The sequence below is a fragment of the Rhinolophus sinicus genome, chromosome 5 (genome assembly GCF_057876585.1).
Source record: "Rhinolophus sinicus isolate RSI-liver-muscle chromosome 5, RSI-T2T, whole genome shotgun sequence".
In the NCBI taxonomy this organism is placed as follows: Eukaryota; Metazoa; Chordata; class Mammalia; order Chiroptera; family Rhinolophidae; genus Rhinolophus; species Rhinolophus sinicus.
The window spans coordinates 77759930-77785754 of NC_142505.1; the positions used below are offsets into that span (position 1 = coordinate 77759930).

The 25825-nt window shown below is 34.8% G+C and overlaps 1 protein-coding gene across 1 annotated transcript in view; it reads left to right on the top strand.

The window, feature by feature from the left end:
* The window catches only part of SEC24A (SEC24 homolog A, COPII component), a 54333-nt gene that overhangs the window by 18465 nt on the left and 10043 nt on the right, over positions 1–25825 (top strand). The window contains exons 6-18 of the mRNA XM_019740260.3: positions 73–245; positions 1069–1171; positions 2195–2321; positions 3786–3895; positions 6023–6135; positions 7436–7554; positions 12175–12230; positions 13328–13534; positions 14308–14428; positions 15289–15447; positions 17199–17372; positions 22841–22951; positions 24499–24674. Of these exons, the coding sequence (XP_019595819.2) occupies positions 73–245; positions 1069–1171; positions 2195–2321; positions 3786–3895; positions 6023–6135; positions 7436–7554; positions 12175–12230; positions 13328–13534; positions 14308–14428; positions 15289–15447; positions 17199–17372; positions 22841–22951; positions 24499–24674 (1749 nt within the window). The remainder of the gene's footprint in view (positions 1–72; positions 246–1068; positions 1172–2194; positions 2322–3785; positions 3896–6022; positions 6136–7435; positions 7555–12174; positions 12231–13327; positions 13535–14307; positions 14429–15288; positions 15448–17198; positions 17373–22840; positions 22952–24498; positions 24675–25825) is intronic.

Genomic DNA, 25825 nt, shown 5'->3' on the forward strand with positions numbered 1-25825 from the left:
AGTCCCTATACACTTCTGTTTTCAACCTAAGACATTATAAAGCCTACTTAATTTGAAATTATATGTCTTTAGACTCCCTTAGGTGCTAATCATTTAACTGCAAGCATGAGTGGATTAAGTCTACATCCAGAGGGGCTAAGAGTTGTCAATCTTCTTCAAGAAAGAAATATGCTTCCGCCAACACCTTTGCAGCCTCCAATTCCAAATTTGCATGAAGATATCCAGAAACTCAACTGTAACCCAGAGTAAGGCTTCAAACAGTGTTTCTTACTAAATATGACATTTTACTTGTTCTAAAAGTTCCCCAGGTGTTTTCGAGCTTCATATGTTATGAACAAGTTGCACAAATATATTAATTTGTGAAAGTAGTTCTGCATGCAGAAAACAGAACTCTGTTAGTTGCTTACTTAATTGATATTTGAAATGTTCTAAGTCCAGAAATAGGGTTGTAACCCATGAGTTGATTGCTGCCCTTATCGGCTGTAATGGGACTGATATTCATTATCATTATGGTAGCTACATTATTTCTTCAAAGTCCAAAGTACATTGTAATCCTTTACTTGCTCTCATTTTAAATTGTTTTTTTATAATAGACATAACATTCTTTTCTTTCTTAAAATTGACCATAAGTTTAAATGTAAGTGGTAAAGACTTTCTGATAAATTGAATTTTGTTAAATTTAAATAGTCTTCTAGAACCTTCAGCAAAGCTAAACATTTTAGTAATAAATTTAACTTTGCATTTGCAAATTTGGGGCATTACCTTGTTATTCCAGTATAATCTAGATTTATATAAAGAAAAATAGGTCATTTGGTAGTCTAGACTGTCTTGTGCACAAGCAGAGGAGAGACTTTATTTTAATCATATAATAGAGTGTTATAACCATCTACCCTCTCTTTCTGATTAGGACTTAAATATTTAAATGGGATAAAATTTGAGCAGGCCTATTAAAATATTTTATTTATGATCTGATCCAGTGTTAAAATATGTACAGTTTAAATAATTTTTTTTGGTTTTTGTCCAAAAATAATCAGCAACAACTGACGCATGGTTTTTACTTTAATATAGGTTATTTCGATGTACGCTGACTGGCATTCCTCAGACTCAGGCCTTATTGAATAAAGCCAAACTTCCTTTGGGACTGCTGCTTCATCCTTTCAAAGACCTAGTGGTATGTTTCACTAGTGAAAGTAAATGTCTTGTGGAAAATGATCTCGGTGGTGAGGAATTTTCTATAATAATGAAAGAATTACATACAGAATTTGTTTGAGCCTATCTTTAGGAATTTGACCATTGACAGATTCCTTTGTTTGTAATTCAACCCAAAATTTTGTTACCAAACACTTTCAAAACAAGGTGAAATAAGCATATTGTTGAAAAAATCCAAGAGGTACTGAATAGAATATACTGAAAGAAAATAAATAAATGAACCTTATTATTTTAAAAAGTTATGAATTATTTACCCATTAAAATATTTCACCCAGTCTCCCAGTTCTGCCATTCTTGGAGTAAACTTTGTTGCTTTAAGAAGCTGTTAAAAACAAAACAAAAACGTCTACTTTTGTGCTAAGGCGTCTTGGACCTTGGCATAAGGCCACATACTCTTGAGAGAATCAGTGCTGAAGTGAATTGATTTGCCCAAAACAAACCTCCTTTTTGGGATAGTTTTGTATTGCCTTTGCTGATTTTTTTTATATTAAGACTTTACAACTTTTAATATGTATGATAAACTTGAAATAGGAACATAATTGCAAAGTTTAATTGAATATTTAAATATAATTTAACCTTACCTTACTTTGTGACCATTCTTTCATGAGAACTTAATGTAACATGAAGAAACTTCTAGTTAATTTCATTGGTCATTTGTTTTAGAATTTTGATCCTTCCTTTGCCACCCATCTCAAAAATACATTGTAAATTTACTATGTTGGTTTTACGATGTAAATGTTGAATGAGAAAGTAAATATTTTTTTTAAGGTAAAATTCAAGAGACCAGTCCTGGAGAAAAACAATAGGGTTTCAAATCAGTACATTTCAGCTATGTAATTTTTGTGTGTGGCAGTTTGAACACATCTTTTTACCCCAGGTTTTTTCTCCAAAATTATAATATCCCAACAATTTGGAAGGTGTGGTTAATGCTTGACCTTTGGTCACAATGATCACTACCTTTAAAAAATTAGTTCTGTTTTTTCAGCAATTGCCTGTGGTTACCTCCAATACAATTGTGAGATGCCGTTCCTGTAGGACGTACATCAACCCTTTTGTCAGCTTTCTTGATCAAAGGAGATGGAAGTGTAACTTATGTTACCGAGTAAATGATGGTATGTTTTTTTTTTTCTGAAACATTTAAAAATAGCTAATCCTCCCACTCAGAGATAGCTTCTGTTAACTTTTTTCTATGCATTTATACTTACATATGAATAATTATATACTCTTTAAGCAAAAAAAAAAAATTGATTACTTTGGTACCACTTTTTTACATTTATTATATTGGATATATAATAAATGGCATATTTCATGGTGTTATGTAAGCCTGTAATTTAAGAAATATTTTTATTTAGAAATTGTCCCATACCTTTTCTCTAGGGTAAAAGAGAATAAGGCCACAGAATAGCTGCCATTAGCTTCATTCACTGCTGTATGAAGGGAGGTGGGCAGTGCTGTATGAAGGGAGGTGGGCAGTGCTGTATGAAGGGAGGTGGGCAGTGCTGTATGAAGGGAGGTGGGCAGTGCTATATTAGTTGAATATAGTTTTCTCAGTAATTGAGGAGAACTCTTTGAGTAACTGTTTCACAATTTATTTTTGAGGAGTATCCTCTAACCAACAACATTCTAATAGGGTTATAGAAGAAAAAGGGCATGCCAAATCCACACTGAAAATTAAGTCTCTGCTTGAAAGAAATTTCATTAAGCATTGGGAAATAAAGGAATTTAAGAGATTTTTTTTTTTTAAAGCCATTTTTATTGTTTGTGTGTTTTTTAAGAGAGGAAAGTGAGGACAGAGTAAGAGCGTTCTTTTTACTCCATAGTAATTCAGAAAATATATGTATAGTGTTTAGTACACCTTTAAAATCTTATGTTATGTACTTTAATATATGAAATGAAATTGTAATAGAAGTTGAAGTCACTTTCATATGCTGCCCAGACCATTTCATGAACTATGGCTTACCCTTTAACACACATAGAAATGTGAATTTCTAAACAGTTAATGGGAAGACAGATACAATGATAATTAATAGAAAATACTCTTTGAGCTCTAGTGTATTATAAGTGGTAGGAAATGGATGTTCCATAGAGGTCTCATTAATTAATGAAGTTCACCAAACCCTTATGCTTTAACCTTTGAAGTAGTTTTACCATGGTTTTCTAGGAGCAGCCAGAGTCTGTACGTATTATATGTCAAATGTTAGTATCTGTATACCATTGTGAAATTTAAGACAGCGTTTAATCTTGCATCTAAGAAAATATTGGCATTTAATGAGTTTTTATCATTTTTTCAAGGTATTTTAAGAAAGCAGCTTTAGCAAGAATTAAAATGAAGAAGATATTAGAAGACAGGAAAAGAAAAATCACAGTGATTGTAGTTATAAAAGCAAGGCATACTTAGTGCTGTTTAGTATATGGGGAACTTGAATGGAGTTAAAAAATAAAGTGTATATTTATCTTTTACCATTTAGTCTATATTGAAGTATTTATAAATTACTAAATTAAGAAAACAGCCAAATGCAAAGTTTGTTAAACTTAATCCTTTCAGTTTTATCACTATATTTTGTTAACCCACACAGTTCCTGAAGAATTCATGTACAACCCTTTGACCAGAGTCTATGGAGAACCTCACAGAAGACCTGAAGTTCAAAATGCTACAGTTGAGTTTATGGCCCCTTCAGAATACATGGTAAGTTTTCATTTTTTATGTATAGCTTATTTATTTCTTAATACTGGGTTTTAAATAAAACAATATAACATCCTTTAACAAAATTTTATGTTTTTAAATTTATCGAAGCTATACTTGTTCATTATAAAAGTAGTTAATTAGTATATAAAGGTAAAGTGAAAGTGTATGTAAAGTTCTACTTATTTTTCTTGTGTGTTCATCCAGAAATTTGCAATATCATATTGGGATCATATTTACTTTCAAGTCACTGCCAATCTTTTTCGATTACAAATAGTGGTGTGATGAATATCCTCTTGCAAGTACTTTTATACACTTGTGTGAGTACCTGAGGTCTTGCATTTAAAAAATAATAATTATGCCTAATATTTAATTAGCACTTTACATTTTTACAAAGCACTTATGTATTTTTGGTTATCACAAACAACTCTCTGACATAAGCTAAGGAAATGCTGTTAATCCTAGTTTACAGATGTGAAAACACACTTATTAGATTAAGTGACTTGCCAGATATCCTTTAGTAAGTGGTAGAGCTGTCACTGAAATTCAGGCCTTTTGATTTGGTTATTCTTTCACCATACTATAATTGCCTGTAAGGAAAGGGGCTATGAAAATAGGACTTAACATCAACTTTGAATATTTTATTTTAGTATATTTTTATGGGATAGTCTTTCTCTACTTGAGCAATTTGGGGCCATTTTAGTATAGAAATTATGAGGGTTCTGTCTCTTTCATCATAGAGAAGTTTCTGTGTAAAAAACATTTTTGTGCACTTAAGTGGTTCGTAATAGCTTTCTGCAGTGTAGCTGTCCCTTTGTTGAATTAAAACCCAAAAAAGAAGAAGCATTTGTTCTTTTTAATTGGCCTTCCTGGGTTTCTTTAAGCTCTCAGGTTTTGCAAAAAAGGCTTCATTTAAATTTGGAACTTGCCTATAACAAGAGGTTTTGCTTCTTCCTGACTTACCTTTTGGGCAACCGATTCTATGATTCAAGTGATACATGGAAAGAAAAAAGTTAATACACTACATGCCTAGTTCTGGTTGTGGTTATCTGATGCTTTTTATTGAATTGAAAATAGACCTTTGCATTTGGAAGCTTAAAAATACAGTTGTGTATTTTTATGAAACTTGGCTGAAATGTGTTGGTTAAATAACACACTCAGGCTAACTTGATTTATCACATTCAGAATTGTAATTTCCCTAAATTATGAAATATAATGCCCATATGGAGAAGTCTATAAAACATAAATATATAGGTTACCAAATAATTATAAACGCCTGTTTTAGCACAACCCAGGTCAAGAAATTGAACATTGCCAATACTCCCAGAAGTCCTCTGATCACATTTCCTCACCTTCCTGTATAGAAAACACTCTTCTGATTTATGGCAATCACATTCTCATTTTTCTTTTTCTAAGTATGCATCTGAAAACAATATACTATAGTTTTTCCTGTTTTTCAAACTGCTTTCTATGCTTTTTTTTTTTTTTTTTTTTAGATTTTATTGGGGAAGGGGAACAGAACTTTATTGGGGAACAGTGTGTACTTCCAGGACTTTTTTCCAAGTCAAGTTGTTGTCCTTTCAATCTTAGTTGTGGAGGGTGCCGTTCAGCTTCAAGTTGTTGTCCTTTCAGTCTTAGTTGTGGAGGGCGCAGCTCAGGTCCAGGTCCAGTTGCTGTTGCTAGTTGCAGGGGGCACAGCCTACCATCCCTTGAGGGAGTCAAACAGCAACCTTGTGGCTGAGAGGACGTGCTCCAACCAACTGAGCCATCTGGGAGCTCAGTGGCAGCTCAGCTCAAGGTGCTGTGTTCAATCTTAGTTGCTGGGGGCACAGTCCACCATCGCTTGTGGGAGTTGAGGAATCGAACCGGCAACCTTGTGGTTGAGAGCCCACTGGCCCATGTGGGAATCCAGTCGGCAGCCTTCGGCATTAGGAGCATGGAGCTCCAACCGACTGAGCCACCGGGCTGGCCCCTCTATGCTCTTTTTTTAATCCATTATTGTTTATTATCCTCTCCACTTAATCCGTAAATAATGCTTATTTTACTGTTTTGTTGTATGTGGGCATGACAAATGATTAATTTAAATTGAATCCTATTAAATGTATTTAATGAGATCCTTTTTTCCTTCAGTTACGACCACCTCAACCTCCAGTGTACCTCTTTGTATTTGATGTGTCTCACAATGCAGTTGAAACTGGATACTTGGATTCAGTTTGCCAGAGTTTGTTAGACAATCTGGATTTGTAAGTATCTTAGTTTAAATTTGAAAGTAACAGTGTTTACAAAATGGATAAGTAGTTCAAAATACACACACAAAAGAAGCTATGTAATTATGTTCTAAGAACCTGCTTAAATCAGTTGTGAACTTTAGGCCTCGCTTTCCCTGAGAAACTTTGTTTTAACTTTTTATTATGCACAAATTTTAAACATATAATAAATAGAAAGACTATAATGAGCTTCCAGATATCCATCCCTCAACTTCTACATTTTTAGCATTTAGCTCTTCTTGCTTCACCTAATCTCACACACAGACACACACACACAGACACACACACACAGACACACACACACACACACACACACACACACACACACACACACACATTTTTCCCCTTGAGTATTTTACCACAAATCTTAGTCAGCATATCATCTTACTAATAAAACTTGGAATTATTTTTAGCCCTAACTAAAATACAGAGTGTCACACCAAACAAAATTAGCAGTAATTTCATAATATGATCTAGTACCCAGTTCAGTTTTTTGCCTGGTTGTCTCAAAAATGGCTTTTTTACTGTAGGTTTGTTGGACTAAGAACCCAAACAGTGTTCACACATTGCATTTGGTTGTCATATCTCTTAAGTCTCTTAAAATATCTGTACTTTAAATGATGCTTAGATACTTAGTATAGTCCATAGAAGCTTGTGTGACCTTCCAGTGTAATGAAGTATAGTGTTCTTGTGTCATGTGGAAGAATGTGGATGACCAGATTTCATTAGAAATGGACTAACTGCCTCACCTTGATGAAAGGAGCGTCCTTGTTCTTGCCAGCATTTGCATTTTTAATGTTGTAGGTTGTGTGTGGGGAATTGTCTGTTGATGAGAATCCACTGATTCACCCAAGCATGGGTAAAATTTTTTAAAGATATGCAGTGTCTAAATTTATGTTACATTTCAGAGTTGGTATGTGGTAATTTTTAATGTATTTTTATAAATTAAAATCATCTACAAAGTTTTGTATATGCTTTCCAGTATTTTTTATATGCCATTTCCTAAATGATTTATATAACTTTATATAGGTATAATGAGTTTTGAAATGCTGTTTTATTGCTGGGTTTTATTGATTGTTTGACTTATGTGTAGTGTTTTCTCTTTGAGTAGGGTATATTTTCATGGTGATTAAACATTGGGGGGGGTTAAACATTTATGTTGGGACAATTTCCATAATATAAAAGTAGATATTTGTATGTAACTCTTAGCAGCTATTTTATATATATGTGTGTATATGGAAAACTTGCTAAGAGACTCTTCTAAATTTGTTTTTAGGCTTCCAGGCAACACTAGGACAAAAATTGGCTTCATAACATTTGATAGTACAATCCACTTCTACAGTCTTCAAGAAGGTCTCTCTCAACCTCAGATGCTAATAGTTTCAGATATTGAAGGTATATATTATACACTTAAAATTATTGCTGTCTTAGGAATTTTTAGTTTTAGAAATATTTCATGACTATTTGACAGATTAGAGGTGTATGGTATAGTTCTACTACATTGAGGAAAACCTTGAGTATAAAATCATAAGATTGTTGGAATTGTAAGAGTCCTTCAGTCCAATCCTTCATTTTATAGAAGAGGAAACAGAGTTAATGGAGCTAAAGTGAATTCTGTACAAGGCAACAAAAACAAGCTGGTAATTAAAACTCAGATGAACTCTTTTTACCTTCTCATTTGTTCATTAAAAAAGTATTTGAGGATAGACATAAAGATCAATAGAATAGAATGGAGAGCCCAGAAATAAAGCCCTCCAATAATAGGGTCGATTGATTTTTCACAAGGATGCCAAAACCATTTGGTGGGTAAAAGACAGTCTTTTCAATAAATGGTTCTGGGAAAACTGGACATGCAAAATAATGAAGTTGGACGCATGCCTTAAACCAGATTAAAAAAAAAAAATAGCTGAACTCAGTGGATGAAAGACCTAAACTTAGGAGCTAAAGACTATAAAACTTTTAGAAGAAAGCATAGGGGGAAATCTTCATGACGTTGGATTTGATGTTGATTTCTTGGATATGACACCAAAAGCAGAGACAACAAGAAAAAATAAATTAGACTTCATTAATATTGAAAACTTTTGTATATCAAAGAACATTGTCAAGACAGTGAAAAGACAACTCACAGAATGAGAGAAAATATATGCAAATCATTTATCTGATGAAGGAAAATACCCAGAACATATAAAGAACTCCTTAATGCAATAACAACAAAAAAATGCAAGTCAAAAATGGGCAAAGGACTTGAATAGACATTTCTCCAAAGATACACAAATGATCAGTAATGAAATAATGAAAAAAATACTTAATGGCCTTAGTCATTAGGGAAATGCAAATCAAAACCACAATGAAATACCACTGTACATCCATTACTATGGCTGTTATCCAAAAAATGGAAAATAACAAATGTTGGCAAGTATATGAAAACATTGAAACTGTTGTGCATTAATAGTAGGAGTGTAAAATGGTGCTGTGGTGGTGCAGCCATTATGGAAAACAGTACGGAGAGCCCTCAAAAAATTAAGACTAGAGCTGCCATATAATCTAGGAATTCCACTTCTGAGTATTTATCTGAAGAAAACAAAAACACTAATTCCAAAAGACATATGCACCCCCATGTTCATTCAACATTACTTACAATAGCCAGGACATGGGAAACAACCTAGGTGTCCATCAATAGATGAATGGATAAAGAAATCTCACACACACACACACACACACACACACACACACACACAGGAATATTAGCAATAAAAAAGAATGGAATCTTTTGAACAAATATGGGTGAACCTACAGGGTGTTATGCTAGGTGAAATAAGTCAGAGAAAGACAAATGATGTATGATTTCACTTATATGTGGAATCTGAAAAATAAGACACATAAATAAAACAAATGGATCCGTAGATGCGGAGAACAAGCTGAAGGTTGCCAAAAGGGAGGTGGTGGGGAGATGGGTGAAAATAAATACATAAACTATAAAGTGGTGCATGCTATGGAAAACAGTCTGGTGGTTCCTGATAAAAGTTAAACACAGAATTACCATTGTAATATAGCAATTCTACTTCTTTGTTTATGCCTAAAAGAATTGAAAGCAGGCACTGAAACAAATACTTGTACAGACCAATGTTCATAGCAACATTATTTACAATAGTCAAAGGTAGAAACAACCCATCTATCAACAGATGAATGGATAAATAATGTAGTATATACATATAATGTCTTCAAGAATGAAATTCTGATACATGCTACAACATGAATGAACCTTGAAAACATTATGCAAAGTGAAATAAACCAGATGCGAAAGGACAAAATATTGTATGATTTCACTTATGAGGTAAAAAGAATAGGCAAATTCATAGAGATTGAAAGTAGAATACAGTTTGCCTGGCTAGGCCGGGAGAAAGGGGAGTAGGGAGTTACGTATTATTTAATGGATATAGCATTTCTTTTGGAATGATGAAAAAGTTCTGAAACTGTATAATGTGAATGCACTTAACTGTACACTTAAAAATGGTTAGGATGATAGATTTTATATGTTATAATATGTATATTTTACAACAATTTAAAAAATTAACTCAAAATTGATTGTAGACCTGAGTGTGAGGCTAAAACTATTAGGTTGATGCAAAAGTAATTGCTGTTTAGAAGGTTAAAAATAATTGCAAAAACTACAATTGCTTTTGCACCAACCTAATATAAACTGTCAGAAGAAAACATAGAAGTAAATTTCTGTGACCTTGGATTAGGCAGTGATTTCTTAGATATAGCACCAAAAGCACAACAAGGAAGGAAAAAAAGTACAGATAAATTGGGCTTCTTATAATAAAAACTTTTGTGCTTCAAAGGACACCATCAAGAAAGTGAACCAACAACTGACAGAATGAGAAAAAATATTTGCAAATCATATATCTGATCAGGAATTTATATCTAGGTTATTTAAAGAACTCCTACAACTTAACAATAAAAAGATAACCTAATTGAAAAGTGGGCAAAGTAGTTGAATAGACATGTCTGTATTCAATACACAATATTCAATATTCTCTACATACAATTGGCCAATAAGCGTTTGAAATGAATCTCCCTATAGTTATGAGGGAGATGCACATGAAAACCACCTGATGCCACCTCACACCAGTAAAAAAAATTTTCAAACTCAAATTTTTTTTCTCTGAGCATGTCTGAATGACTTAAAGGACTATGAATATTGGTTTGGGGGTTACAAATAAATTTTAGCAAGTAGGCAAACTTACAAGTGTGGAATCCATGAACAATGAGGATTGACTATACTTCTTTAAAGGGGAATAGTTGATAAAAATAAAATAAAATAAATAAACAAAATACAGGGGAGTAGTTGAGGTGAGCCCTCTTCTGTCTTGATTGTTCTAAATCTCACAACAGATCAGCCAATTCATTCATTCATTCCCTAATCTTTTCACCCAGATACTTACTTGGCATAAAATAAAATCTGAATAGGGAGATTTGGGCCAAGTTGTGAATTCAGTGTTGTGGTCCAGCCTCTTAATATTATACATGAGCTAAATAGGTGGAATATCAGTGAATGTCGCATAGCAAAAAAAGGAAAAACAAGTGACAATAACAAGTATTTACAAGGATATGGAGAAATTGGAACTCTTGTGTACTGCTAGAGGGAATGGAAAATGGTTCAGCCACAATGAAAAACAATCTGTCAGTTCTTTCAGAAGTTAAACATAGCATTACCATATGACTCAGCAATTCCACTCAATAGATATATCTTCAAGAAAATTAAAACATGTCCACACAAAAATGTGTACATGAATATTCATAGCAACATAGCCAAGAGTGGAAACAACCCAAATGTCCATTATTTGAAGAATGGATAAACAAAATGCATATCCATACAGTGAAATGTTATATGGCAATAAAAAAGAATAAAGTATTGATACATGTTACAACATGGATGAACCTTGAAAACATACTAAGTGTAAGAAACCAGTCAAAAAGGACCTCATAGTGTGACTCCATTACTGTGAAATATCCAGAATAGTCCAATCCAGAGACAGAAAGACAGGGGGCTACCTAGAGCTGTGGGAATTGGCAGGGAAGTGAGAAGTGACTGTTAATTGGTGAGGGGTTTCTTTTTAGGATGATGAAAAGGATCTGGAATTAGACAGTGGTGATGATTGTACAAGGGTGAATTATAGCTCAAAACCTTACTAATTTTTAAAAAATTTTAAAGATAAAAAGGGAAGAAATTCAAACAGCAGAATTTTAGTGTGATAGCTAAAGTAAATACGTAATGTTTCAAATTATTTGTTGGTATTATTTTTTACAAACATTATAATGAGCCTATTTTTTTCTAATAAAAACGAAATAGTACAAAAATGTAGAAAGTGAGACCCCTCATAATCTGCCACCACCACCCACATTTCCTTCCCAGCTTGCTTCCTTCTCAGCAAGGGAATTTAATTCCTCAGCAAGAATAAATTTGAATCCTGAGAAGCTCATCAGATGTGGTCAGTTAGCATGCCTTCTGATTCACTTGATTTTGTAGTCCCATAAGCAGAGGCACTGATGGGCATCTTCTTTATGAGAAAGCATCTGCTTTTTGAATGACAGAGCTGTTGGTGGGCTGTATTATGTCTAGGTAAGAAGACATAGCATTCTTGTGTATCATCTTAGTCAACATTTTTTTAATGCCATGAGTGTCTCTTTGGCTGGCTTTCAGGGCTAAGCACGAATGTAAAACAGAGTTCTGAATTGTCTTTAACTTAAGCAGAGCACTTGTGCAAACCCTTACTGAGTGCTCACAGATCAGTATTTTCTAATTGGGAGGCTATTTATCTTTTACACAGTAATAGTTAAGTTGCAATAAATACCTAAATCAATGCTCCTTTGGTGGCTCTTTGAACATATCTATAGACAGTGGAGGAGGTGGCTTTTCTGTAAGTATGGGATGGTTAATTATATCAGTGTTATGTATTTGGGATATCTTTAACAATTAAGTTTGTTTAAATGAAATATTTATTCTTTCAGATGTTTTTATACCTATGCCAGAGAACTTATTAGTAAATTTAAATGAAAGAAAAGAGGTAAGGCACATTTTCCTATCTGACATGTTTAATTGAAACATTGAAGGAATATATTTTTGAAATGAACTTTAAGTAAAATTTTGCTTTTCTGTGACGTGTCTAAGATGTATAGCATTTTACATTTTGCTGTTAGTTAAAATTCATTAAAAGAACAGCTTTTGAGTTTACCCTTAAACTGATTGCTTTTAAGTCTAATGTAGCAAGTTATTTGTAGTAGGGTAGAAGATAGGCCTATTCCATTAAGGAGGAAAACCTGAAGGAAACTTGCCTTACCAGCCATTTGGGAAATTGGGAGGGTTGCTGAGATAAGCTTCTGGTCACTGCATAGAAGCATTTAGCTAGGCTGCTTTCAGTGCCCTTTGCTTTTCTGATTCACAGAGTGTCATTGGGGTCAGTTCAGAAGAAACTCTTATTACCTGCCTGGAAATTGCCATGACATAATACAGTGAGAGGTGAACAGAATGTGTCTGAAGGGGGGATGTTGTCTACCCTGTACATGCATATATGCCGTAGGGGTAACATTTTAACTAGCAAGTCTATGGTCTCAGCTGTTGGCAATGGTGATTTCGCCATAGTGCGAAGTATTTTTTTCCCATTAACTCTCTTTATTTGTACAACCTAACCTGAATAGGTAGTTGTGTTTCTTTTTGTTTTCTTTTGTTGTGATATTACTAGTTGGCAAATTTACTGGATATCTCAGATTTTGCAATAGGAAAGAGTTAAACTCACTTTGGAACTGGAAAGAAAACAGTGTGTAGAGGTGATTGATTGAGAAGGCCATATTTCATGGCATTAAAATAAATCAAGTCTCTAAACTGTAATGGTTCTTTTGGATACATTTTGGACTTATAGTCTTGCTGGACTACTGCATGTGCAAGAACTGTAAGGCCTCAATTTTTATTTGTCTTGCTTGCCAATTTATAATGTTGATTTAAAATGGCTTTCTTGTCATTTGACCAACTTCATTGTTTACTGTCTGTAGATTCTCTGACCATCATCATGACTCAATGTTTTGTCTGTTATATTAGTTACTGATCTTTTGTGGAAAAAAATTTTTAATTGTAACACTCTTGAGTTTTCTCGCTTTATTTCACAAGCTTGTCCAAGATTTACTGAAAACTTTGCCGCAAATGTTCACCAAGACCCTGGAGACCCAGAGTGCCTTGGGTCCTGTACTTCAGGCTGCCTTTAAGCTGATGTCCCCAACTGGTGGTCGAATGTCCGTCTTTCAAACACAACTCCCAACTCTTGGAGTGGGAGCCCTGAAACCACGAGAGGAACCCAACCAAAGGTCATCTGCTAAGGTTAGAAGGTCATCAAATCTATGATAAGATTCATGCTGGTGCCCTATCTCCTTGACCAGACCACTTGTATTTTATTTATTTTTCAGTTGTGGAGAGGAGGGAATATAAGGAAAAGGATAGCGTTTCTCTTTTATGTAGCCTTTTTAATTTAATTCTACCCAACTCACCCTTACTTTATATTTAGATCTTTAGCAAGCCACTAGCCATGCAGCCTGCCTTTGATGAGAAAGACTAAGAGAATATACTTGCGAGGGACAAAGTAGAACCTGGATGACCAGTAAAAAATAGTCATAGTTAGGTATATTGACTGCCATGGATTGCTTTTGAGCATCTTGTGTGTATAAACTTAGTTGGAGATGTGTATTTCTCAAAAATTACGAGTGAGGCCATACTGTCATGATTATGGTGTCTGTCCTAGAGTCAGTCTCCCTAAGTTCCTCTGCTTTTTAGATGTGTGAGCTTGAATAGTTACTTAATTTCTTTGCCTCTCTGTCTCCTTATATTTATAAAGTGAAAATAATGATAGTACCTACCTCTTATGGTAGTTAAAAGGACTAAATAGATATTACATATGAATTGTTTAGAACGGTTTCCAGCATACTAAGCGTTTAATAGGTTATTGAAATTAGTATAACAGATTTATTTTTTAAAAGTAAAACACATAAGGAAAAAGTGAAACTCATAAGCTGTACATGTTTCTTACTGAAAACCCAAAAACTATTACAAACAAAAAGGATTAAAAAATTTTTCCCTTTGTACTTTATTATTAATAGGAAATTCACTTGACACCATCCACTGACTTCTATAAGAAATTAGCTTTGGACTGTTCTGGTCAGCAGGTAGCTGTTGACTTATTCCTTCTCAGTGGACAGTATTCTGATTTGGCTTCATTGGGTAAGTTTTCCTAATGATTATTTTTCTCAAATGAATGTCAAAATGGTATTTACATAATGATATTCTAAATAGAGGACAAAGTGAAAGAAATTTTATACCCTTGGGAGAGTTAATCACTCAGTTTCAGCTATTCTGAACCTTACAGTCTTCTACTTTAAACATTTATAATAGAGAAATTTCTATACTATTTAATATATATATATATTTTTTTAATTTAAGATTTTTTAATTGGGGAAGGGGAACAGGACTTTATTGGGGAACAGTGTGTACTTCCAGGACTTTTTTTTTTTTTTTTTTTCTTTCCCCAAGTCAAGTTGTTGTCCTTTCAATCCTAGTTGTGGAGGGTGCCATTCATCTTCAAGTTGTTGTCCTTTCAGTCTTAGTTGTGGAAGGCGCAGCTCAGCTCCAGGTCCAGTTGCCATTGCTAGTTGCAGGGGGCGCAGCCCACCATGCCTTGCAGGAGTCGAACCAGCAACCTTGTGGTTGAGAGCCCGCACTCCCTCCAACCAACTGAGCCATCCAGGAGGCAGCTCAGCTCAAGGTGCCGTGTTCAATCTTAGTTGCAGGGGTGGAGCCCACCATCCCTTGCGGGACTCAAGGAATTGAACTGGCAGCCTTGTGGTTGAGAGCCCATTGGCCCATGTGGGAATCGAACTGGCAGCCTTTGGAGTTAGGAGCACGGAGCTCTAACCGCCTGAGCCACCAGGCCGGCCCATCTATACTATTTAAAGGAATGAAACATTCTTTTTTGACACTACCTCAGGGGGTTAAAGAATGATTGATTCAAATGCCTGCAGTTACGTTGGTGCAGTAATAGTAGTTAATGGCAGAATTTGAAAAGAGTGTGTGTTGTGTTGCAGGTTGTATTTCTCGGTATTCGGCTGGTAGCGTCTACTACTATCCCTCTTACCACCATCAGCACAACCCAGTCCAAGTACAGAAGTTACAGAAGGAACTGCACAGATACCTCACTCGGAAGATTGGCTTTGAGGCTGTCATGAGGATTCGATGCACCAAAGGTGGGGTGCTTGTGTTTGCATTTTGATGGGAGTGAGTGTTACCTTTGACACCAATTCCACCTCAGTCTCTCATATGCCCTTGCACAGTCTTCCCATGCATGTAAGCACATACTATAGTCTTCAAAGAAAAGCCGTGCGGATTACATCTGGTTTCTTTTTAACCATACCTTTCTATTCTTGTACATACAGACCTACATCTTTTTATTTTTTCTGATTACTGTTTTAAAGTTGGTTTTTATTTCATAAGCAAACCATGCATCTGTTCTTGTAAAAATTAGCGTTACTGATAAAGCTGAAGCCCTCTATCATCAGCTGGTATCTACACATACTTATACTTTCGTTCCATCCTTATGTAGTCACTAACCACATTGGTGTGTACACCTGGCTTTTCTATACATTTACATACTTACGTACCTCTCTATGGAAAAATACATAGTACAGTGTATTAGCATAAATAACTCTGTACATATTTTCAGCAAATCTTAAAGATCCATGAATACTAGCATTCAGTAGAATGTACAAATCACAATTTAGTTATTTTCCTACTGATTGGCATTGAGGATGTTTCTTATTTTTCTGTTATGACAGACAAAAACAATACTGCTTAATTTCTTTTGCACATACAATTTGGCACTTGAATGAGTGTATCTGTAGGATAAATTCTTAGATACGGAATTACTAGGGTCAAAGTAAGTATTCATTTAGAAAAAAACGTTTCTGAAAATTTGAATCCTCACCTTCATTTAAGAAGAATCTATTACCCCTCCCTCACCCTCCCTAAATACTGTGTATTAGCTAATACCATTCTGCTCCCAATTCCAGTGTGTGGGTTGCTTTTCCCCACACCACCAAGCAGTTAACTCAGTTCTGACACTGTCTACCTGGAGATAGCATCAGATCCCAGAGATTAAGGGTTAAGTGTTCAGTCTCTAAAACTACTGCCTTGGTCCCCCGCCCACAACACACACATACACTTCAGAAGCCAATTCCCAGTCCAGGTTGTTACCTGTGCTTCTGACTTACTGGCTGTAGATTGGAGATTTCAGTGACCTCCCTCCATGTTTTCTGTTAATTTGCTGGAGGGGCTTACAGTACTCAGAGAAGCATTTTACTTACTATTAATAGATTACTGATTTATTATAAAAGGATATAACTCAGGAACAGCCAGGTGGATGCACAGGGTGAGGTCTGTGGGAAGGGAAAGGACATGGAGCTTTCGGAGCTTCGATGCTCTCTCTGAGTGCCCCACCCTCCCCAGATCTTCACGTGTTCACCAACTCAGAAACTCTTTGAACCCCGTCCTTCATGGGTTTTTATGGAGGCTTCATTACATAGTCATGATTGATTAAATTATTGGCTATTGGTGATTGATTCAACCTCTAGCCCCTCTCCCCTCCCTGGGGTGGGGGTCGGGGGTTGGACTGCAAATTCCAACCTTCTAATCGCATAGTTGGGTCCTCTGGCAACCAGCCCCCATCCTTAGGTTACCTAGGTGCTTTCCAAAAGTCACCTCATTAGCATAGCAAAAGATACCTGTATCACTCTCATTACTTGGGAAATTGTAAGGGTTTTAAAATCTCTGTGCCAGAAATGGGCAAAGATCAAATACGTATATTTATTATAAATATATCACAATATCACAACTAAACTTTTTAATCTACTCTCTGCCAGTCTGATAAGTGACAAGGCTGAAATGTAAATATCTATATGTAGGTGTATATAAATCATTTTGATAAATTTTTTTCTTCTAGGTCTTTCCATTCATACTTTCCATGGGAACTTCTTTGTTCGGTCAACAGATTTACTGTCTTTGCCCAATGTAAACCCAGATGCTGGGTATGCAGTACAGATGTCAGTGGAAGAGAGTCTTACTGACACTCAGTTGGTTTCCTTTCAGTCAGCTCTCTTGTATACATCCAGCAAAGGTAAGTTGTTTTAATTGTGGCAAAAAATGCATAACATGAGATCTACCCTCTTAACAAATTTTTAAGTGTACAGTACAGTATTTTTAACTGTAAGAACAATGTTGTTGCAAAAGTAAGTTTTCTGATTTGGTCATATGTTCTACCGCTTGTGATAAACTTTCTCTTATTTGGAGGTACTCATTTCTATTAAGCCAAAAGAGTATTCCTAATCTGAAGAGCTTTTTGCTGTTCTTGGTAAAGCGAAGATGTTTGGTATTTATTTTCCTTAACCATTTTATTTAACAGGTATTTATTGAGAGCCTATTTAGTGTCAGGCACTAAAATACCTTCTGATGACACAACAGTCAATAAAACTTAATTTAAAAAATCTTTTTCCTCATAGAGCTTATTCTAGTAGCGGAGAAGATTAAGGGGATAAATAAGTAAAATAATAATAATAGTATGTTGTATAGTGATATTATTTAAGGAGAAATATAAAACAGGTAAAGGGTTTAGGAAGTGCTGGGTGGATGGTTTTTTAAGATAAGATAGTCAGGAAAGGTCTCACAGAGGAGACATTTGAGTTGTTTTAATGGAGCTCAAATGGAAACACTTTTTAAAAGTGTAACTTGTTTATTACTTTATTTGTAATGTTTTGTCCTAAAGATGATGTGAAAGATGGTTATTTTTTTGTTTTTAATTTACCATTCTCGGGGTGGCGAGTTAGCTCAGTTGGTTAGAGCATGGCGCTAATAACACCAAGATTGCTGGTTCGATCCCCGCGTGGGCCACTGTGAGCTGTGCCCTCCTTAAAGAAATAATAATAATTTACCACTTTCACCTTCTAACTCTGTTTACCTCCTTAAAAATGTTTTAGGAGTGTTCTAATGCTACCATATTTCCCCGAAAATAAGACCTAACTGGAAAATAAGCCCTAGCATGGATTTTTCAGGATGCTCGTAATATAAGCCCTACCCCAAAAATAAGCCCCAGTTAAGATCATCAGTTAGACGGACACATTTAGTACATCCGTTGCAACACAGGGCGAATGTATTGAATTATAAAATAATATTAATATATAATTAAATACAAATAAATAATATTGACATTAATACTTAAAATAAATGATAATATAAATTATAGTTAAGTATTTGTAAATACCCAAGCGGGTGCCTTTGGACGAGAGGCAAACACCTATGTAAACAGATGAACTCGAGACTTATTGCTGAATGACCAATTGGAGTACAGACACAACACACGAATAATGTGCGCATTTGATAACAAATGGATGTGGTTGTGTCTGATATGAATCTTCATAATTCAATACGTCGTGTGTTGGAATGGATGTACTTAATGCACTCGTGTGATATAAATGTTTTCTAAATTTTGGTGCCTGCAATTTTTTGTTGCTTTTGTGTGGACCATCATTCTTAACTGTCATCATTTTTGTTGCCACTTCTGTCTCGTAAGTCTGCAGTTAACACTTGATTTAATGGTAGATTTAAAGGGAATATTTTGATCCCCATACAAGATGAGTGCAAAAAGAAAGAGCTATTCCGGTGAATACAAGAAAGGAATCGTGCAGGACTCCCGGGGCAAGAATCTTACAGCTTTCTGCAAAGAGAAGAAGTTGGATCTCTGAATGGTCCGAAAATGGCGAGCAGAGTACAATAACCTCAGTCAACAGGTGGACGAGGGAAATGCTAAGAAGCGCAAGTATGGATCGGGTCGGCAACCATTATTTCCTGAGCTGGAAGACATCATCTGTGAATGGATTGCTGACAGGAGAGCAAAGGCTTTGGTTGTATGCAGGGCTGATACTCAAACATTTGCCCTTGCAATGACACCACAGTTAGAAATATCCCCAAAAGAATTCAAAGCATCACAACACTGGCTTCCTTCAGTGATAAAAACTATCTAAGATCGACAACACTGTTCAAGCTGGAAGATACTGAAGTTATTAAACGTGCACTTGCATTCAAGTCCTTTGTTGATGGCATCGACTTTTCTAAATACCAACTCTCCAACATGATTGCTATGGATGAAACTGCAGTGTTTATGGGCCAAGGATCTCAAATGACAATTGATCAGAGGGGGGCTCGTCAATCTACATTCCCTCCACTGGTTACGAAAGTGCACGTTACCTGTATTTTGGCAATTTGTCTGGATGGAAAGAAAGCCCCACCTCTAATCATCGCTAAGGTCAAGAAAGATAAGGTTGAACGTGTTTCAGGCATTTATGTTCTTGAAACTGAAAAAGACTGGTGCACACAAGCAGTTATAAGGAAGTGGGTCGATTTAATGCTGCTACTTGTTTTGCAACGTGGCCAAAGAGGTTTGGGATTCAGCCAGCACTCACCACGCTAAAGACCTGAAGACTCCCTTGCAGAGAGAAGAATAGATCAAATAATGATTCATGCAGGAATGACTGCCTATCTCCCGACTCGTGATACTGCAGTAAACAAGCCATTCAAGGACCCTTTGCTCATGGAAATCAATGACTACATTGAAAATAGAATGGAGAGAAATCAGCGTGGAAACTTTGTGAAGCCTAGCCTGCAAGAGGTCATTATTTGGGTGAAGGATTCATAGGATAAAATCACTGACAGCTGTGTCGCCAATGCACTACGAGCAGGCTACATGGACAAGAAGTGCTCATTTAAGGAGAGCTCTATTGCTGGACACGAGAGATTGGGGCCAATGGTCCTACAGGAAATGGAGTGACAAGAAATTCAAGCCAGAATTTGGGGTTTGGAGAGTTATGACGATGTTCCAGAAGATGACATGACTGTATTTGAATAAATGTAGATTTTGTACGTGAATAAATGAATAAATGTAGATTGTTGTACATGAAAAAATAAGACATCCCCTGAAAATAAGCCCTAATGCATCTTTTGGAGCAAAAATTAATATAAGACCGGTCTTATTTTTGGGGAAATACAGTATGTCTACTCACCTTTATAGCCCCTCCAAAATCTATAAAAAGTGTGTAGTAAAGGCATTTGAATGATAATCTTTAGTATTAGAGAAGTTAAATATTTTTATTGTGATTATAATTAATATATTACACCATAAATGTAAAAATAAAATAGATTTCTGTCTCGGGATATCATTTTTATTTGACAAAAGAATATCCCAGTCCTTTTTCTGCTTATTGATTTTTCTTAATATTAAAAAAACATATAATTGACATGGTGAAATCTATCATTTTAGTGTACAGTTTCACAAGTTTTGACAAATGTGTTGTATAACCACCACTGTAATCAAGATATCACAATCAGTGCCATTACCCCCAAAATCTCATGATTTTATAGTTAACCCTCTCTCCCGTCCCCAGCCCTTGGCAACCATTGATCAGTTTTCTGACCCTATGGTTTTGCCTTTGCAAGAATGTGATCATATAAATGGAGTCATAGAGTAGGTAACCTTTGTATCTGCCTTCTTTCACTTAGGGTAGTGCATTTGAGATTCACCTATGTTGTTGCATCTACCAGTAGTTTGTTACTTTTTATTCCTAAGTAGTATTCCATTGTACCCAGATTTTTTTTTCACTTCCCAGGTGAAGTCCATTTGGGTTTCCAGTTTTTGGCAATTTCAAATAGTATAGCCCCTATAAACATATACTTACCGATTTTGTGACCATAGTTTTCATTTCACTCGGGTAAATACCTAGGAGACAGATTGCTGGGTTGTATGGTGAGTATATGTTTAACTTTTTAAGAACCTGCCAAACTGTTTCCCGAGTGACTGTACCGTTTTGCATTTCCACCAGCAGCATATGAGAGTTCCAGCTGCTCTGCATCCTCATCAGCATTTGCTGTTTTCAGTGTTTAGTTTTGTTGTTGTTTTGTTTGAGGTTTTTGTTTTGTTTTTAGCCATTTAATAAAGTATAGTGAAATCTCTTTTGGTTTTAGTTTGTGTTTCCCTGATAACTATTATAATGTTGGATATCTCTTCATATACTTATGATAGAAGTTTAGGTTGTTTTAATGAAAAATGTGATTATAATTTCTATTCATACACACAAATTTTGTCATTTCTGAGAATATCCCTTAGAGCCCTAGAATTGGAAATATAGGATGTAGAGATGAACTGTTTAGAAAAATTTTGGTATTGCCAGATTGCTATTCAGAAAGATTTTACCAATTTATAGTTCCATCAGTTGCCCTTTTCATTTACTTTAGTGTCTGATTTTGTATTGGTGTAGTTGTTGTCAACGTGATAGGCTACACATTGTATCTCTTTATTTTCTTTATTTTTTTATTAGTTTCAGGTGTACAAAACTACGTAATGATTAGACATTTATACCCCTCACAAAGTGATAACCTCTTCAAGTATACTACGCCTCTGACATCGTACATAGCTATTACAATACCATTGACTATATTTCTTATGCTCTACTTTACATCCTGTAGCTGTCTGTCTGTCTGTCTATCTATCTATCTATCTATCTATCTATCTATCTATCTATCTATCTATCTATCTAATTATAGTTGACATTCAATATTACTTTATATTAGTTTCAGATGTACAGCACAGTCCTTACGCATTTATATAATCCATGAAGTGATTCCACCCCCTTCATAAGTCTGGTACCCATCTCTTCTTTTAGTTAACATTGTTTTTATCTAGAATTGAAGCTCTAAACAATATTACTCTTTTTTGCAGACATTAATTTTTCTCTTTAAAAGTAATTTGTATAAGCTCTTCATATGTACACTTTTATTAGTCTTTATGTGTCAGTACAGGTCTTAGTGTGGGTATTATCTTTTTTTTAAACTTGCTCTTTGGTGTTCAGGGTTTTGCTGATCAGAAAATTTTAAAAGGTTTACAGGATGTTTCATATTTAATTGTTCTCAAAAGGTTTACATTTTTGTTTCTTGTATTTATTGATTTTTGTTGTGGGTAAATTATCAGAGAAAGTATTGTGACTATTAGTCAACTTCTTTTAAAATAATTTTATGTGGTTAAAGAAAAAAATATAAGGTTTCCCTGGACTTTCAATTTCAGAACAGACTCTAGAACACATGTTGGAGTAGTGTTGTCTTTATATGTATATATATATAATATATATAAATATATATATTTATATATATATTATATAATATATATTGTATAATATATATATTTATATATTATATAATATATAATTATATATTATATAATATATATATATTTAAATTTTTTATTACAAAACAGAGTAAAGAAAAGTTCAGAAAAGAGATTTTTAAAAAGCTAGCATGTTACCATCATTTGAATATGATTCCTGTTGTCTTTTCAGTAATAACTTGAATATAAAGAATTTTTTAGTAAAAAAATTAAAGAACTCAAACTTTAGAGTTTTCACATTAAAGTTCTGATACTATCTCTACTTATTATGTAACCCTGTTTGGTTCTGAAATGAAAAGAAGTCATTCTTCCAAGTGATTTTAATATAAACTTTTTTTATATTGTTGTCTCTTACCATCATTTGTGTGTTTTCCTCAAAGGTGAAAGAAGAATTCGTGTTCATACTTTGTGTTTGCCAGTAGTTTCAACTCTGAATGAAGTCTTTCTTGGAGCTGATGTTCAAGCAATTTCAGGGTTATTGGCCAATATGGGTAGGAATTGTTATCACCTATTTTAATCTAATTTTAGAACATTTCTATGACCCCCGAAAGAACCTCATTAACAATTACAGCCCACTCCCTCCTTCTTTCCTCATTGACCTTAGAAGGCAACCACTAAACAGCTTTCTGTCTCATAGTCTGGCTACTATGGACTTAAATAACCATATTTTACTTAATGTTTAATATTAGTGGTTAATAGGTTTTTTTTATGAGCTATGTAACTTGGATTATAAGAGACAGTGTACTGTAAAGATCATTAAACTCGGAGTCATGGAATTTGGCATTGAAAACCAGTTTATGTAAGTTTGCAGCCTTGGCCAGATCACATGGGCTAACAGAAAATTTACTAATATCTTTATGTCTTTATTTCCATCTCAGATATAGTTGCCTTCTTGAATCTTTTTGTTGTTGTTGGTCCCTTTCTCGTATACATCATTTTGGTTATTGCTCCATTTATCCTTCAGGGAAGACTACCAGTGGGTCCATTTGCTTCAAACTCAAATCTGCTTATAATTGGAATATTTACCTATTTTCTTGAATTTCTTACTGGGGAAATTTTTTCTAATGGAGCCTGGTAAAAGGTCAAACCCCACATTAGTCTCGTATGTTGTTAAAAGTTAAAGATTGTGACTGAAGAAACTTGAAGGTCACTGTCTTTATTTTTTATTGAACTAATACTTTTTGGTAACAGTATGATCATTATTATCTTTATTATTGACATTAACAACAACTATATATCAGGCAGTACTGTGTTGTTTTTACCAATTTGCTTCACCGGTTTAAATTTGGTTGATCCCAATATGCAGATTGTATCAAAATCTTTAAAATCAGGATGTTTTAAATTGATGAAATCCTAGAGTTACTGTTGAGCAGATAACAGTGGTCTTCATGCTTTCCTGCCTATGTGCAGATTTGTACATATGTACTTTTCAAACTACAAGTTAATAACATCACTTCATTGAGTGTATTTTTGGTATCACATGAATTGAATTTAGTTGTAGTTTGAAAAGTTTCCAAAACAAGTATTGTATTTTTAGTACTGAAAATAATCTTTTGAGTATGCAGAATGCATATAAACAGTGGTATGACAGACAATGAAAATCATCTAAATAGTTCTCTAAGAGCTCTTTCAATAAATATAAGATAAAACTTCTTAGTGTTAAGAAAGCATGTATATTTAATTGCAGAGTTTTCCTTTCTCAGTGGTATACAAAATAAAATGGTGGATTATAATTAATAACATCCTATTAGACGAAATACAGTTTTTGCATTTTATAGATAAGGAAACTAAGGCTTATGAAGGTTAAATTACTTGCCAAATTGTCATACAACTAGGAAATAACAGAGCAGCGTTTCAACAAAGGTTGGTTCGATTCTCCAAAATATGTGCCTTTAACTGCTATGTCTGTTTGGCTGCTTGTGTATGTAACAAATTGGACAGAGAACTTCTATAATTAAAAAAACTTATTTTTTCTATTCTTAACAGTGGGGTAAACTTCTGTCTTATTTTTCTGTGCCCCTCCCCCCACCTCTGTTAGCTGTTGACAGGTCTGTGATTGCCAGTCTGAGCGATGCTCGGGATGCCTTAGTGAACGCCATCATAGACTCCCTTTCAGCTTATCGTTCTTCAGTCCTAAGTAACCACCAGCCTGGACTCATGGTTCCTTTTTCTTTGAGGCTTTTTCCACTCTTTGTGTTGGCTCTTCTTAAACAGGTAAGAGAATCAAACCAGAAACTAACACAGTGAAAATATCAAAAGCCAAAATTTTTATTCTGGAAACCCCTAAACATTGTATATGTAACTTTATGCCAGCTAAGTTTTCTGAGGGCAAGGACCAAAACTCTTACTGGAATCTTGAGAGGATTTGTAACCAAAAGTTACAAAGTACTTATTTGAAGCATGTGCCTTGTTTGTAAGAGATGGTCACTTAGAATTCAGTTATGTTATCAAAGAGGGAAATGATAATCTGTTTTCCAGTTTTCCCAAACAAGAACTTTATATTTTGTTGCTAGAGTAAGAAGTCACACATGAGACTCTTCTTTTGGCTCTTTTCCCTGCTCCCAACAATATTTCAGCCAGATTCTACTTCTTAATCTTAGATACATCTTCTCATACCTGTCTGCCTGTTTCCATGGCATGCATTGCATTTTCTTATCCTTGTCTTTGAGCTTAAATGTTGTCTCTCTGGCAATTTCCTTTCCTTCTATGGTCCTGTAGCACTTTATGCACTTATTTATAGAGTTTTTCATTTGATACGTATTATTTATTTGTCTCCCTTTGCCCTACCCATTGCCCCTACCTTTGACTCCCTAAAAAAGAAAGGAAACTTATTTTTCCAATGTCTAGAATATAACGTCCAAGCTTGTCGACTTAGGGTAACCTTCCCTTGTAAAATTTTATACAAAAGCTCATGTTAATAAATCACCTGGAGACTCTTCCCAGATTCTGTAATTGATCAAGCACTGCTCTGGATCTTGCCCATTTGTATGCCTTTCTGCACGCCAGGTCAATCCCCTGGTGTGTGTAGTCTCCAGGTGAGAAGGGCAACCTGCTACACTGTTAGGAATGGCTTTTGAATCTACTTCTAGATTCTTTAACTCAAATTATGTATTTCCACTTCTGAATAATGGCAATGCACAGAGATTGCATAAATATTTAAATTTTTAAACATTTAAAAATCTGAGTTCTTCTCTCTTGAGGTATTTCCTTAAATGTCCTTTCACTGGGGCCTGCCTTCCCTGATCTCCCCATTTAATATGTAACACTCTCATCCCACCCAATCCTGACATTCTTTGTCTCTCTTCCCTCCTTTATTTTTCTCCATAGCACTTAACACTGGCATATCACATATTTTATTATTTACT